The 16,919-nt window shown below is 37.8% G+C and overlaps 1 protein-coding gene across 1 annotated transcript in view; it reads right to left on the bottom strand.

Annotated features, from left to right (window-relative positions):
• The window catches only part of cfap74 (cilia and flagella associated protein 74), a 76,838-nt gene that overhangs the window by 59,082 nt on the left and 837 nt on the right, over positions 1-16,919 (bottom strand). The window contains exons 2-12 of the mRNA XM_030054841.1: positions 12,401-12,448; positions 11,935-11,998; positions 11,394-11,543; positions 9,237-9,335; positions 9,035-9,139; positions 6,848-7,021; positions 5,608-5,718; positions 3,988-4,090; positions 2,442-2,599; positions 2,071-2,281; positions 989-1,144 (exon numbers count right to left, since the gene is read on the bottom strand). Coding sequence (XP_029910701.1) covers positions 989-1,144; positions 2,071-2,281; positions 2,442-2,599; positions 3,988-4,090; positions 5,608-5,718; positions 6,848-7,021; positions 9,035-9,139; positions 9,237-9,335; positions 11,394-11,543; positions 11,935-11,998; positions 12,401-12,448 — 1,379 coding nt within the window. The remainder of the gene's footprint in view (positions 1-988; positions 1,145-2,070; positions 2,282-2,441; positions 2,600-3,987; positions 4,091-5,607; positions 5,719-6,847; positions 7,022-9,034; positions 9,140-9,236; positions 9,336-11,393; positions 11,544-11,934; positions 11,999-12,400; positions 12,449-16,919) is intronic.

Raw genomic sequence — 16,919 nt, 5'->3', positions numbered from 1 at the left:
TGTTCACTTGGAGGCCTCAAAGGCACCAGTACAATTAGAAGTGATGCCTGTCGCCACAGATTTCAAGCATGGAGAGCAGCTCACTTCTAGAACTGTGAACTAGAAACTCTCCCCCCACTCAACAATTACCGCGGATCAGCCCTCGATCAATGCACCCTTCAACTATTGCAGTGGCACTGCATAATGGCCCGGAGCACAAAATTAGGGTTGTACTGGACAGCTGCCAGGTTTGTATGTTTGTTTATGGGTAAGTCTTCCTCCCAGTGTAACCATTCCTCCCTGGCATAGTTCTTTGGAGGGTCACATTAACATATAAGGCCACTTTTGTCTTTTAAGAGGATAGTTCACCCATGTTGAAAAATTAAATATTATTACTGGCTGGTTATTTTTAAGAATGTTAGCCAGCAGGAAGTCCATCTCAATGGCAGGAGGGTTAGAATGGTAGGTAGCATCCAGCCAGTATCCAGCACTCAGTAACGAGAGGATGAGCGGAAGTTAGCACCACTACTGTCCTACAGAACAGTGGGCAGTGGGGGTGGGGGGGTGTAATATAATTTTCTTCAAAATGTGTGAACCTTTAATGCAGTTTGGTAACATTCTGTATTTATTGTACAGCTATTAAATAATATATTGGTAATCTATCAAGAGGTCTTTACCTGATTTTTTTTTATTTTTATTTTTATTTTTATTTTTTTTGCTGTATGCATAAAAATAGTCATGTGCATCAGTTTTTGATATTGGCACAAAATGCTGGTATTGGCCTTCAAAGCAGTAGTCTATGGGTTCATGTCAATTGAACCTGCCTGGCTGAATATAAGTGGAAACAACAAGAAGACACTGGCTCTGACTGCATTCCTTCTGCTTTTAGCAGCTGAAAATAATAGAATAAAAATATCTATAGAAACATGGTATGTCTGCAGTGAATGGGACAAGATTTATGAGTGTTTAATTTTAGCAGCTTGCAGGGCTGCAGCGACTGTCATTGCACCTTGTAGTTTTGGTCCCACAGTCCTGAAAACTCAGCTTCCATCAGGCTGTCGGCAAGGATTTGCTGCTTCTTGTCCTGGTTTGGGATCTCCTCCAGGTCTTCAGTGTCAGAGGTCACTGAGGAAGAGCTGCTGTTGTCACTGAACTCTCTCTGCTGCTGATCACACATACACACATTTGAATTACTGTACTTGTGAATAGAATATTTCTTCTGGACCATGAAGGTCTTCAGTAACTACTTTCATTCACTACTATGTAATCATAACCACTGTGACTGTATATTTACTGTAGCCAGCATGATACAATTTACCTCCTGACACCTGAGCAAATTCAATTGATTTCTTTCAAAAAATGGGAAAAACATCAAATAGCAAATAAGCAAAAAATAACAAGAGAAATTAGCACAAAAACATCTATCTATCTATCTATCTATCTATCTATCTATCTATCTATCTATCTATCTAATCAATAACGTGATATTAAATTGAGTGTAATTTGCTTTTGTTATATTATATTTTAACCCCTTGAAGTCTAATTGTCCCTTAAAGTTCCCCTTGGGAATTTCTCAGTTTGGGATCAAGAAAGAATACCTATCTATCTACCTAAAAAAAAAAAAAAAAAAAAAAAAAAAAAGGGGAATTTCCCAGTTTGGGATCAATAAAGTATATCTATCTATCTATCTATCTATCTATCTATCTATCTTAAGTAGTTTCAAAGTGAAAAAAAAAAATCCATACTGTAGGACAATGGCACTTTCATATTGTGTATCTGCTGTTTGTAGCATTACTCACAAAAAAAAAAATAATAATATTCAGATGTCTTGTGCATCATTTTATACACATCTCCACCATAATTCAGCAGGACATACTTGGGATATTTGGAAACCTTGGAATCATCACTAGAGTTTAGTTCTGTGTTTCTGAAAAAAATTCTGCCATGCAGCAAAGGCCAACCCAGCATGGGCATGGCAGAGTTGAAGAGGTGAAGGCCCATTAGTTGGGTAAATACTCTGCTAAGAATGTGTCTGTACATATCAAATTTATTTCAGAAGTGACAATTCAGACGTTATCAAACACTCACTGCTCTGGCTCTCTCCTCAGTGGCAGTGGGAGGGGTTGGGCCCATGTAGTGCAACAGCTTCTCTCTGGCCCTACCCTGATACGGGGCCTTGTCTTTGTGGGCGGATTTGAACAGCAGTGCCTCTTGCCTCTTGCTCCTCTTTTCCAGCTGTTCTTCCTGGAGGATTTTGGCCACAATCTCCACCCTCTTTGACTTCTGCCTCTCCTCGAATTCCCTGAGAGGAGCAAATCGAACAACATCGCATTATGATGAAATGGGGTCATGTTTTCCTCAGCATACAGTAAGAGATAACACCCACGTATGGGCTGCATGGAGTAGGAGTGGAGGACGTGGATGTGGGAGAGGAGAGGAGAGGAGAGGAGGACAGAACACACTGTTTTCTTCGTTGAAGCTCCTCTATTTGTTTCTGTTGGTGCATATGCTTGATACTGTTGATGCCTTGGGCCTGCAGGGATTCTCTCAGTTGTCTCTCTTCCTGTTCTTTCCTCTGGGCATTTGCCTTGGCTCTGTGTTGCTGGGCTTGTAAGCTCTCCTGGAGAAACAACACGAAAATTAATCTGGTCAAATACATTTTCATTAAACTTCATTGTATGTTAAATATTTGGACTAGATGGATAGATGTTGTGTACAGTAACTATTTCTTCCTAGAACACCAAATGGATAATAAATGAAATGGAAAAAATCAGCATGAAATCCGTTGATGATGGCCTGGTAAAATGACTATGGCAAGCACATTAATATTGCAGTCATCAGCTAGGAGAGTTTTGTTAGAACTGAAATGAGTCAGTTGCCTGATTGCTACCTAATTGTATTCCTAAAAATGGGAAAAAAGAATAAATAAATAAAATCTCCCTAAAAGCATCAAAGCATATTTATCTATATCTATGTCTATCTATCTATCTATCTATCTATCTATCTATCTATCTATCTATATATATATATACACACACACACATATATTCTTTTTTCTTTTATTCTTTTTTTTTTTTTTGAAAAGCTTAAGTGCCCACCACAAAACTTAAAAAACTGAAAAATCGCCATGCTGATATTTGAACCAAGCTGAAGCAGTGGAATTGAAAGAATACAAAGCATTGCAGGGGTACTAATATGGAATCGTAAATCACATGTAATACCTTATAAGAGCACTTGATGCCTACGTTATATCAGCACTATAAAGCATTATAGCTTTTAATGAATGAACACAGTAATCTTATGATTTTCATGACTAGGTATTTAGGGTTGTAATTTCAGGTTGTCCAACTGACATTAAAAGGCTGTCTGATGATCTCTGATAAATAAAAAGTCATAAAGGTTCATAACATGCTTCTGCCATAGTAATAATTTGTATTGGTAGCACTTCATTAGTACTGTATGTGGTAAGCAGTAGTAATTGTCAGTTGGTATTGTAACAAAATTCCAGCAGATTTGAAATCCATGGCAGCCAGCCTCAAACTTTTCTTGCAATATAATTATCGGATAAACAACAGAAAATATATATTTTCATATCATGACTTTAACTATATATTTAACCTGAAAGTACTCAACCACATGTTAGTGGCATGTTGAGTTAGTTATATCATAAACAGATTATAATCATTTTCATGCACTCACAGTGTGCTTACGATTCCTTCATGATGTCTTATTACCACATCATATGAATTTTAACTGCTACAACTACAAAACATTAAGAGTGCTGATATAATTCATTATATTATTAGAAGCATAAGGATAGGAATTCGAAGTGCATTATGTTACCTTACGAGTGCCCATATAATGCACTAAAATGTGGTAGCCATAGAAGGCGTTAAAACCACACATAGCTGATGCTTGTATTTCTCCCCACTGCTAAAACAATAACCTCAGGGTCATGGCATCTTCCATTATGCTACAGTTCCAGTGAGGGAGTGTTCTCTGGCTTACTTGTGTAGCTGCTATGTTTGATTTCAGAGACTCAATGGCTTGGATCCTCCTTTGAATTAACTCCCTGCTCTGCTGCTCTTTCTCAGCCTCTTGCTGGTGAATCCTGAATCCAAAAGAGACATATATTCATAAGCTCTATTACTGCACAAGTACATATACACACAAAAATAACATAGAACTGTTTGGGATTTTATCGTGTTATAATTTATAAACTCCAAAGAGCTGAACATCTTTTAAGTTAGTCCTAACAACTCATAATATAAATGCTATATTCAACATATGAGAAAAAACACACTGTACATTTCTGTACTGTTCTGTACAAATATTGTTCACCTTACATTTTAGCTGGAAAATAATCAAAAACACCATAGATTACTGCGGGAAATAGGGCTTTTAAAATTGCACCTAGCCTAGGGATAACAGTTCCCTCTGTCCCAGACTAAGGAAGCTGTTAGCCCCAGGCTAAGAAATCTTTCACACTGGCACAATACCGGCACATTCCAAAATGGGCTAACCCTGACTTTAGCCTGAGCCCCTAGTTTGCAGGGTCATCCCCAAACACTTGGGACGAAGGTCTCTAGGTTAAAATCAAGGTTAGAACAACAATAATAAAATGCTTATGAAAAGCAATCAATACTAGGCTGCAAGTGTTCTAAGGACATGGACCTGGGTTTTGATTTTCTACTTTGAATCCTTAACCCAGGGCTAACTGTTAACCCAGGGTTGATAAGTACCGACTGATATTAAGGTGTAACTAAGCCAAGGGCTACAGTTAGCCCAGGCCTTAGTTAGCCTAGGGCTATGATGTGAAAAGGGCTTACGCCTAGGCTAAGAGAGCTTTCACAATGGCAAAATCTTACTTATAGTTTAGTACTTATAGTATAGAGTTCGTTAGCTAACCATAGTATCAGGTCAACTAAACTGACGCAATCTCCTATTAATATTTTTTGCAATATTTTTCCATAAATTTAAATTTACTTTACTTGTGTAATACAGGACCTTAGGTAGGCTACTTGTCAAATTCATGTCACTACCACAAAAACACTGGCTATCTGTGCACATCCATGTTTCTCCATGCTTTTAATTAGAAACTGAAGATACCAACTCAGAATACAATGGAATATAACTATAACTATCAGGGTCTTGTGGCTAACATTATGTTGTTAATACCTGGCAGTGCCTATCAACACTGATATTCCTTGCTTTGCTAAGCTATCTTGTTAGCTACCTTTAACTAGCTAACAAAGCCAATTATAGGTTAAACTGACTCTTCTAAACCAAAACTCAGTGGTTTGGAGTTGCAAATAGGGCTTGAGCAAACAGAGTTTTACTGTGTCACTGTAACAGTAAATTTACTTTATAATTCTATTCACTTATAGCTATAACATTACTGTAGGGATTTACACACACATGTTATGAAATTTTGTCCTGCCTTCTTGTAACATATTTTGACATTATGAGCCAAGAACAAACATGATGTGTGAATTCTCCAATAGGTCCTCCGAGGTGGCACCAACCATGGCTGCTAGGGGATTTCTGATTGCATCTACAAAGTCTCTATTGACTAATGGTTCATGCTCAAGCCTCATTTAATAGTTACCCAGCTGGAAAGAGTGTTACCTTTTAATGGTCTCTTTCAGGTATTTAGCAGCTTTCTTGTGGCCTGCCGGAGCTTCTTCAATTTTCTTCTGACACTGAGACTCGTCTATCTTGTGCATGGCTTGCTGTTTACTATAAGCAAATACATTCACACATGCACACACAAACACAGACACAAAAGTGAGTCAATATTTATACAGCAATAATCTCAGTGCTCAAAGCTCATGTAGCTAAGCAATTCCCTATGGGTTTCTCATAGGTTTTGCTGAAAAAGCATAGAAAAAACCTTCAGTCTCTCCCTCAAACAAAAAAATCAATATTTCTACAGAAAAGTCCAATACAAGCCTGCACACAGGAATGATATTTCGCATAGACATAAAAGGTACTGTGATGAAGGCCAGTTTACTTGTAATCTTTGGGCAAAAAATGAATCGTAGGCAACTGGACTTGTATTTGTCTTAGGAAGACGTTTCGCCTCTTATCCAAGGGGCTTCATCAGTTCATGCGCATCTGACCAATTTACTTGTAATATGTGGACTGTCATTTGACTCCTCATGTCAGACGTCATTCAAAGTCATTGCATGCTTCTGTGTAACTTTTGGGAAAAGTGCCATATCCAGTGGTTATGTACAAGCTGATGTATACTAATGAGTTTGCTGTGAGAACATTATGACTGCATACATTTCTAAAGAAGGCTGAATGCACTTACATTAGGACGCTAAACCAGCCAAAGATGATATAATGGGATGGGATGCTCAGTGAGATTCCAATAGGCTATACTGGTTGTTGTAAATTAGTTTGTCAGTGATGGATATAACAGTTGTGTTGCATAATTGTGGTTTATAGAAATTATGTTTATACTGTTTATCCCTTTGAACCCTGAACAGTCATTAACAATAATAATAAGGTGTATTGTTGTTTATTGTGAAAAGGTTAGGGTTTATTGTGTACTGTACTATTGTTTATATCTCCAAGCAAATGTTTTGTTATATTGATAACATTATGGGAATATTTTCCTAAGTGTGACATCTGTATTTGTAACAAATTTTTAAGGCATTATCTTGTGTTTATATCCTGCTTCACAGAAACAGATTTATTATTTTGAGTAATATTTTAGTAATATGTGAGAGATGCCTTGCTTTTTCTTAGTTGCCATGTCTAGTGCAATCATTTTCGATTTTGCATGTATAACTATTAACTGTATACTTGTCACTGACAAAATATAGTGTTAGGGCAAATGGAAGGATGGTAGTTTCCCTACTCCTTGACATGCTGAATCTTGCGCTGTAGCCTCTGGCTGACGTTGTTCTCCTTCTGCAGCCTTGCCACCACCCGCTGGGCCTTCAGGGCCTCAAAGACCTGCTCCTCCTCTTCCACCTCCTGTCGAAGCAAACAGAACCTGCCCAGCTCCACCTCCACCTGACACAGCTCCAATCTGAGGAGGAAGGAGAGGAGGAGGCCATGTGGTTGATGAGGTGGAGGACATAGACACAAAGACAGAGACAGTCAAACATGGTCACTGCCAATGAGTATGTGCCAGCACAGCGGGTTTTTGAAGGCAGATAATGACGCTACTATTTTTTCACTCTTTTTTTACTGGCAAAATCATGAGCACATTAAAAAAAAAAAAAAAAATACAATACTCAGAATAAATCAGTGAGGCAAACAGACAATATTTTGTGTCAGTACATAGTATCTAGACTGTTTTCATGCAAGCAAATTCCAAGTATGTGTCAAATTGCAAGTATCTCCTCCAGAGATGTACTGTTGTCAGGGGGAAAGAACATCTGGTTAGAGAAAAATAATAATATTCAATAACTATGGCCACAAATGGCCCTCCCTACTATCACAAATTTAATAAAAGGCTAATACCAGCCATATGTAAATAATGCATTGGAAAATGCCGAACCACAGCCATTGACTGCTGTGAGACAGAAAAAGTTTGCAGTATAGTGTTCTGGTCATTGGGGGCGGTGCTGAGCACTTGCTAAAAAATGGAAAAAAGAGCAAAATCCACAGTCTTTAATGGGACTAAATGCTCTAAAATGATCACTACATATAATTCCAAATATTTACCAGTAACTGGACTATTACTGTCATTTTTCCATGGCTGCATATTTCTAATGAAGACAATCATAAGGTGATGTGTAATCTGTGCTTGCAAAACTAAAAAGGTTCCAGATTTCATTCATCTAAGCACATAGAGGTGTGTATCATCTTAGCTGGCGTTGTGGTCATTTTCACAAGTGCATAATAAAAAATGTCATTTAGAGAGATGATTTTCTGGAATAGTACCATTGACTGTTGTTCATTTGATGCTGTTTAGCCCAGTTTTAGCACTTCATGTCATCCCCTGCAGGTGGCCTTCCATATTCTTGTAGGTGGAATACCTCCCTGTATAGACTAGGGCTGTAGTCAACCAAACAAAATCTTGGTCAACTGAAGTCCTGAAATTTCGACCAAAAGTCGACTAATCGGGGGGCGGCAGGAATACCAAAAAACAAAACAAACAACAAAAAAAAAAACAAACAAACAAAAAAAAAAAGTTACTATTTTTAGATTAATTAACTGGGCAGTAACCTACCTCGTAGCCTTGTCCGCCTAAATGAATTATAAAAAAACATAAACAACAAGTATTTGCAGTATATTAAATCGTTTTTGACCTATTTGACCATTATTTTGCACTGAAAGACATAGTAAAGTCGGTCGGCCCTGACAGCCTTGCATCACGTGCACTTACGCAATATCATAGCTATGATAAGTATCTATGATTTCTGAAAACAGTACTATGTCAAGCTGCCGTAGTCGTGGGTGTGTGCTCCTGCAGTTATAAAACGATTATTAGACTAAAACTTTGAAATATGCCAATTCTGATATGTTTATACTCAAAACTGATGGAGTTAGCGTACCGTTTTTAGGTGATATGCCATGTTGGTCATTGAGCTGTGATACACAAACCGTTGTTTGCAAAGTTTACATTCGACTTTTTTTCCATCTATTTTGGTGAAATGCTGCCACACTGACAACGTCTTTGACATGGTAGAGGTCTAAATGTTCATTAAACATTCTTAATTAAGCAAATATTCAGAAAACCAGGCCTAATTTTTTCTTCAATTCAGAACATACGGGCCTACCTATCTGTCTCCGCCAGTGGGTTGGGCTAATCCAAAATTGTGAAAACAAGGGGGGTGTTCTGAAGACAGACTGTTACCTGTGAAACAGGGTGTGCTGAAAACACCCCCATTAGCACTTAGTGCTTTACTCCTGATAAAATTAACACGACAAATAATCGACCAATCAGATTTTGGTCGACCAAGAACTTATCGACCAATAAATCGACAAGTCGACTAACAGACTACAGCCCTAGTATAGACTATCCCTGGTATTAGTCTAACCCTAGACAATAGGCAGATCTCTGCTACCTTTTTGCCATTAAAGCAATACCCACTCTTGTTGCTTCAGGTTGGTGTTGATGTGGCCTTCCAGTTCCTCTTCTCTCTGTAGCTCCTCACACAAGCGCCTATGCTGGGCTCGCAAACGCAACACTGCCACACTGCCAAAATAAAATTTAAATGTACAGTGATAAATACAAAATAACTGAAAGACCCCAAAATATGCAGTACCTGATGAGGATTGGGACCTGAACTCACCTGTTGTCTTCCTCTTTCTGTCGTTCTATCTCTTGCTCCAACTTGTCCCTCTGCCTCTCCAAGTCAACAATGTTCTGACGACAGACTTTTAGCTCTTCTCTATGGGGACAAAGAAACAAAAACAAGCCGCATGGGTACTGTTGACCAAGTAGAACACCTGAAACCAAAACCAATCACAAGTAACATTTTCATGGTCATTGGCGGTATAGTGGATCCATGGCATCTGGCTGAAGAATTTCCTAATGGCTATGTTGCAACAAAAGGAAAGCAATTCTGTTAGACCGGCAAGGTACTTTAATGAAGATACTCTTAAGTAGATAGTGGACGCACACACACACGTACACGTACACACACACACACACACACACACACACACACACACACACACACACACACACACACACACACACACACACACACACACACACAGACACATCTCAACAGCCTTGAATAGCCCAATGTTCTTTTTGCAGTCTAATGGAGTGCAACACAACAATCTGTAACTGGAAAGAAGCCCTCTCACAAAAGGAAAATCATAGCACATGATGTTGGCAAAAACTGTACGTTGGTTAAAAGCCAAGTGCTTGAGAGTGCTCTTAAGTTCTTATTCATATATGGTTAGAACAAAGAATAGCTACACACTGGCCTGTGTTGTTTTTCTGTTTTGTTTTGTTTTTTTGTTTGGAGGAAAATGACAGACATTTCATTTGTGCTAGGGCCTGCATCACAGTTCATTGGGTGCTTAATGGCTTTGCAGTTCAGACAAATAAAAAGAGGGGAGAAGGAACATTATGGGAAAGGCTCTCACTTCAGCTGAAATGATTTCCTATCATTTGTTGAATCACTTGGTACAGAAATGATTGGCCCTATCTGAGGAGGGCAGGAAGCGAGACCACTTTGAGTATGACACCAAGAGAGAGAGAAAAAAAAAAATAGAATCCTGCAGCTCGATGTTTTGTCTCAACAAACACTGACCAATATATAATTGGGTTCAAAAGTCTGAATCCAATACCAAGAACACTTCTCTTATATAATTTTATCAAAAAAAAAAAAAAAAAAAAAGAATGAATATTTGTATTAAAATGATACATCTCAAAACAAGAATGCATATTGTTTTTCACTAAAAACAAAACAGTATTTGCTGAAGATCAGAATTTCTTAGTAATGACATGCCCACTACCAGTTTCTACCAATTTTTGTAGACTGTGATTATTTACATTTCTAGTGTTCTTTTAGAGCATCCCACAGTGTGTCAGGATGTTTCACCTTTGCCTTTTCAAATGTCCCCAAATATGTTCAGTGGTGTTGAGATCTAGTGACTGGGGGGAAAACCATGCAAGTCAGCGCTCTTTGCTCTTCCTTGGACTTATTTTCCATTTATGACCACAGTTTGCCAATTGTCAAGTGACTTTTATCAACTAGAGTAGGTTGTTCTTTGTCCAGCTAGCTTTGTATTATATTATTATAGGTCCAGATGCTAATCTGTCTAGATGCTAATCTGTCCTGAAACATTTTCGCATGATATACTAGTCATCAGGTGTTATAGTCACTTTAGGCTTACCTGGTGGAACAGGTAACTCATTGCTTAAAAGAATATTTGCACCCCGAACAAAGCTGTTTTGACACTGAATGACTGGAAAATTGTTTTTCAACGCAAGTGTTTTTTCAGTGTTGAAGAATTTGCAGTACCAACCGTACCAGCAGTAATGCATAAATGGCAATATTAATTCAGTCAGTATCTGGAATTAGTTGTTAAAAGATCAAAACAACTCTCACAGTGTATTATGGGCATACACGTGTTAGTAATTGAATGAAATATTGGTGTGACAACAGTTTGAGAAAACCTACCAAATGGTGTGTGAACAAGATAATCAGATGTATTTCACTTTCATATGAGCATTTCTCACGAATCTGTTTGTATCGGTTTCTAAATAAGTAATTCTTAAATAAGAAGTGTCAACTGAATAAAAAAAAAAATAGCTTTTGACAAAAATAAAGGAAGCAAACACTTTTGGTCGTGGACCCAGACTTTTGGATCCTACTGACTTTTGGATCCCATCTTGTTGTAAAAACTCAAGCCCAAATGTTTCATTTCATTCCTGTTCTATCTAGGTTAAGGCCCGAGCTCCAGAGGTCCGCTGGTTGCCAGGTCCAGACCTGGCTTTCAGCACGTCATGCTCCTTCTGTCGGTGAAAACAGTCCAGCTGGTCCAGGTTTCGTCTCAGCTTGAACATCCGTGCTGTCTCGGCATAACTCCTCTTCCCACCATTGTCGGCTGCCACCGCAAGGTCACCATCACTGTCCTCCCTTGGGGCAGATGCAAAATGACATTTGGGAAAGGTTGCATAGTTAATGCAAAATGCAATTATACTGTACATACATGCATAAAATTACAAGCCTGTCAAGCCTGGAGTTATTTGCAGTTGAATGGATTCTTGTTATAATGGCTTATGATGTAGATATCACTTTAAACCCATAACTGCAAAACACAGAAAATTAGTTTGCTGTGAAAACGTCCAGTGCAGTAAAATTGACTCATGTAATTTCAATCTCCTGTCTAGATACTGTTAAAATGAGATATCAGCACAGCAGCTATTTTGTGATATTAAAAAGGGCTGGTTAACTGTATTTTAGTGTTCAGCAGATAGCCTATGACTCACAGACAAGTTAAGATACCCACTCATACAAGTCTTCCAACCACTCTAAATCAGGAGGAATCTTTGGGTCTTCCTCCCTGAAGGTTTCCCCACCTGTGTCATCATCTGAAATGGACATTTAACAACAACTGAGGCTATTCACAGCAATCTCTAGTCTCCTACGACAAAGAGCTATAATGTTACACAGACAATGCATGCAGCCACGTGATTAATTTATAATTAATCGTGTTGCCGGTTTCTTCACTTTAGCCATTTTGACGTGAAATAGTAGGGTAAACACAGGGTTTACTAATGATATTAATTAAGGCCCAGTTCCATTTACTGTGGGTGTAACAGAGCTAAGGCCCTGGTGTTGTGCATGCTGGCTCACTAGAATGGCTCTGTTACACCGACATGAAAAACAACCTAAATGAATGTCATTAGCAACACATGTGTTTACCTGCTATTTCATGTCAAAATGGCTGCTGTGAAAAAGTCTATTAAAACAACCAAATAAGACAAACTCACCTCCAGTCTCCTCGGACAGACTTTGCCTGCCAGGTACCTCCATTTCACCTTATGTGGGTGAACACATAGCACGTTACATTTAACCAAAAACTCCGAAAGATAACATTAGGCTACCTAAAAGCTAGACAGCATTTTTTCCTTGTTTGGTAGTTTGTTTGGAGCGAACCTCACACTAAAATCGAATAACTTTATGTGGCCTTGCTTATCGGCAAAGGTTACTACCTCACAAAAGAGGATAAAAATACCTTTGCTGAATCTTTACGAGCCATTTTCCAACTCGGCATACGTCTAATCCAGATAGCAGCATTTAATATGAGTGTTAGCAGTGACTTTGCGGTGACTTTGCTTGTTAGCTTCACCCACAAACTCTTAGCTACCTCAAACTGTTGAGTGAACCAACATGTATGAAAAGTTGCAATTTCAGTGAAATAAAAGCTGCTCGGTACATGATGTGTATGCCGAACTGAACAGTAGTTCTTATTACCTCAGAAATGTTGAGAAATATTTTATGGAATACGTGTTTTTTTTTTTTTTTTTTTCGAAAAGCAAATAAACATTGAATTGCTTGATTTTTGAATGACATTTAATGCACGTATCTCCCCGCACGAGCCAAAGTTAGAAAAACGTCAAATGCTCCTTAGTCCTAGTCGAATATTCACATACATCCAGTTAGGAAATACTTTATCGTTACCTTACTTCGGGTTTTTCCTGTAATCCGACTCTTGACCAAATATTCTCCCAGATAACTTTCCCTTCGAGTTAAGATAGCAGAAGTCAACCTGACACGTTTGTTAGTGTTTCCATGGAGACGAGGCGCAGAGAGGGGTGGGGTTCTACTTCTGGCGCACCTCCACAGAATGAACCAAATGATAATACTGAAATTAAACAAAAAGTGTTTAAATTTTTGGTTTAATAAGGTATTAATATCTAACGAAAGTGTTTAATAATAATATGATTTTCATCGCTGTATGGCACAACTCACGAGCTGGACTTTGTTTTTGTTTTATAAAGTCACTATCACTGCCACTATGTTGGACGGCTTCTGAATATATGTAACTGCAGGGATGTGAAGCAGGGTGTTGCTGGAAAAGAGAACGGAGAGCTCACTCCTCTGCCCTTCACCTGTGCTCACCTTTTTTTTTTTTTTTTTTTTTTTTTCCTTTGGACTGATATCAATCAAGCAAAGCACAGCAGAAAATCTCTCTCAAGTGGTTCAGAGAGAGAGAGAAAAAATCCTGATAAAATCTGTGTGAGTTATGCAAAAATCTTTTGTCAGGTATGAAAATGCATGGCTTATCTAATTTACACAGGAAAAAAAAACATGACATGTCAGTTGACTGGAACTGCATAATGGGCCTTTTATACTTTCCACTTTTATTTAGCGCAGCAAAGCTTTCCTATTAAACAGATGTGGCCATATGTCACAGTATAAAAGATGTATTAAAGTGCATTCAGAAGAGAAGGGAGTGATCTTTACTGTCTTTAATAAATTAAAAAAAAAAAAAATAATAATCCACAATATGGAAACTATCCTATGGAAATGATATAGGGATACTGCAGCTCTACCATGGAAAGCAACTTGTACTGGCTCTACAACATCCAAAGTAGAATGTACAAAACCTTGATTACAAGTTAATCAAATGCAGTGTGTGTGAATGTATGTGTTGTGGAGGTGGGGGGTCTGGGAGGAGAAAGGAAAGATTGTTTTTTGTAGGAGAAGACAAAGTTACCGTGTGACAAAAAGAATAGAGCAACAGGGGAAATTGAGTGAGAGTGGGCAGAGAGATAGAGGAAGAGAATACGTGAGGGTGAGAGGAAAAAAGTGAATAAAGAATAGTTTGTCTATCAGAGAGAGAGAGGAAATGCAGTCCCCATGCAGTGCACTGCAGCATGCACTGTCTACGCTGCTGATGTCTTAGTATCAAAGGACTTGGAGTGCAGATCCAAGCAGAAGGTCCAGGGGGAGGCAGACACAGTGGTTGTAATCCACAGTTGCTGACTATCTCTCTTCCCTAGAGTGAGGCAGCAGAAACCAGGGCAGGTGCGCTGCTCCAACAATACCTACTACCCACAGCACATAAATGAGGTTAGGTTTAATGAGGGAAAAAAAAATCAGCCCTCACAACTTTTTTTTTTTGAAGAATTGAAAGAAAGCAGCTGTGTTGTGGCACATATAGAACCTATTTGATTGCTGAAGATATTGCAGTCCCCAGGGTTTCCTATAATGCAGTCTACTGGTTTTAAAAGTAGGGTCCAGGGACCTCCAGGGGTCCTTGAAGGGCTTCCAGGGGGTCCTGAGCAAAACAAGCAATAGCTTGGTTGTGCCTTCTCTCCTGCAATAGCTTGGTTTTAACCCACTAGAAACTGTAACAGTGCAGAAGTGGTATGAGGGATCTTTTTAGCATTTTCTTCTTCATGGTTTAATCTCAAAATCCAGGAAAGTAGGGTTTTTTTTTAATTTGGAAAAAATCTATATATAAAACAAATAAACAATAAAATTGTATATACAATTATTAAAATGATGTATTTAAATATCAGTTTATTGTATTATTTCTTGTGTTTAAGTGCTTGTGAATGGCGTCTGAATGCGACACAAATGAAAATATCTCCTGAAATCAGGGTGTTGGATTAAAATCTAATGGTAGGTGGCTTAGGCTGAGTGTGTTTGAGAGAGATAGATGAGGCAGGAATCCAAGATTGAAAAAAATGCACAGCTGTTTTATTGTATTTTCATCTCTTTGTGAATTTATCCTCCCATGCATGAGTAGTTTATGCCCTGTGAAGAGAGAACAAAATTGTTAACATCAACTCAAATCTCAACAGAAATGGTAATTCAAATATTAAATAAAGTGTGGTCATGGTGTGGTCATGTGGCTCCTGGAGGGGGACTTCTTGACACAGTGTTCCTGGCTATAGGTCAAAAATACTTCAGATGGGGGTATGTGCCTTATAGTGAAAGTAAGCTGGGGGTCCAGAACAAAAAAAAAAAAAAAAAAAAAAAAAAAAAGTCTGAGCAATATAATAAATCTCCTAGATTTTTCCCTATTGGGACCCTCAGTGTGAAAAAGTGGCCTTTTTGGACATTATGGCATTTGCATCCCCTTTGGTATCTTGATAATATTCCTATAATATTGTGATTACTACTGTGTGTGGTTCTCAGTAGTGGACCTATAATGTATTCTCTTAATAACAGCCTCATTGAAGATTGTGTGTGTGTGTGTGTGTGTGTGTGTGTGTGTGTGTAAAGAGCTTATCAAAGCATCACTAGTGGAAGGTGCTAAGTGCAGAGATGATGACTTTTGACCTGAGATGGCTTTTTGTCATCAGCAAAGGGCACAAGGTGTGCCCTCAGTTTTGTGCGTGTGTTTGTGTCTCTGTGTGTGTGTGTGTCTGTGTGTGTGTGTGTGTGTGTGTGTGTGTGTTTCTGTGGAGTAACACTTTATATTAAGGTCCATGTAATAAGCATTCATTAATTGCATATAAGGCTCTTGTAAGTCCTTATAAGATGTTTAACATTATTATGTGTTAATAAGATTATACAAGTGTTAATAGCTTCCTAAACATGTTTATTGTTAGATTATAAAGCATTTATAAGCACTTATGAGAAACTTGTCAACAGTTTATGGGTTTCTTAATAATGATAATGATAAAAAGCCTTATGTGTTTATTATAATTGTTTATAATAGCATTACAAACACATTTACTGAGTCTTGGTAACTTACCTATTCTGTCATTGTTAAACCTTTACTAGGCTTTTTTGTTGCTATATTAGGGTTTTAAAAAAGTTATTATTCATTTATTAGCAGTTAAATATTTAGTTATAACAAGTTAATTAAGCTTTTTGCAGCTTCCTGATCTTAAGAGAGAACATTGACTCAGTAAGTTTAATAAATCATTTAATATGCACTTATTAACAGTTAACTATTGCAGCTACCGCACCTAAAGCAAGAACAATGCTTGATTAATTATTTATTAATAGCTAACAATGCTTTTCGCTGGTCCCCCATCTGGCATGAGCACTGCAAGTGGTTAAGTTTGATAAAATGTGGATGAAAATGACATCTAAATACAATATTATAGAGATGAAGCACAAAAATAAGACAGCTCTTTATTATTATTATTATTATTATTATTATTATTAACTTTCAATCATTTCCAATTTCCAAGTGTATGATAAGTATTAAAATAAGTGCACTTTTTGGAATTTTAGTTCCTGACTATACAGTATATAATGCCTATATAAGATTCCTGTATTACTTTGGTAGCTTATTCAATATTCTTTATCTTACTACATGGTATTTTATGTGGCTCTACATCACTGTAATATTCTTATGATATTCTGAGTATAATATTCTCAACAGTGAGTAGTATAAGCGCCACTGTGCTTTGTTGAATCATTTTGGCATCACTGTAACATCCCTAAAATATTTCTATAGGGACTTAGTGCATGTCTCTGATAGCTGTTTTATCCACTTGTATCACCATAAGCTTTTGACAGAGTTGGAGAAGTATTTACAGA

This window comes from Myripristis murdjan, chromosome 7 (assembly GCF_902150065.1).
Source record: "Myripristis murdjan chromosome 7, fMyrMur1.1, whole genome shotgun sequence".
Lineage (NCBI taxonomy): Eukaryota > Metazoa > Chordata > Actinopteri > Holocentriformes > Holocentridae > Myripristis > Myripristis murdjan.
The sequence above is the reverse complement of the archived record's forward strand: the minus strand, read 5'-3'. Positions and strand labels throughout refer to the sequence as shown.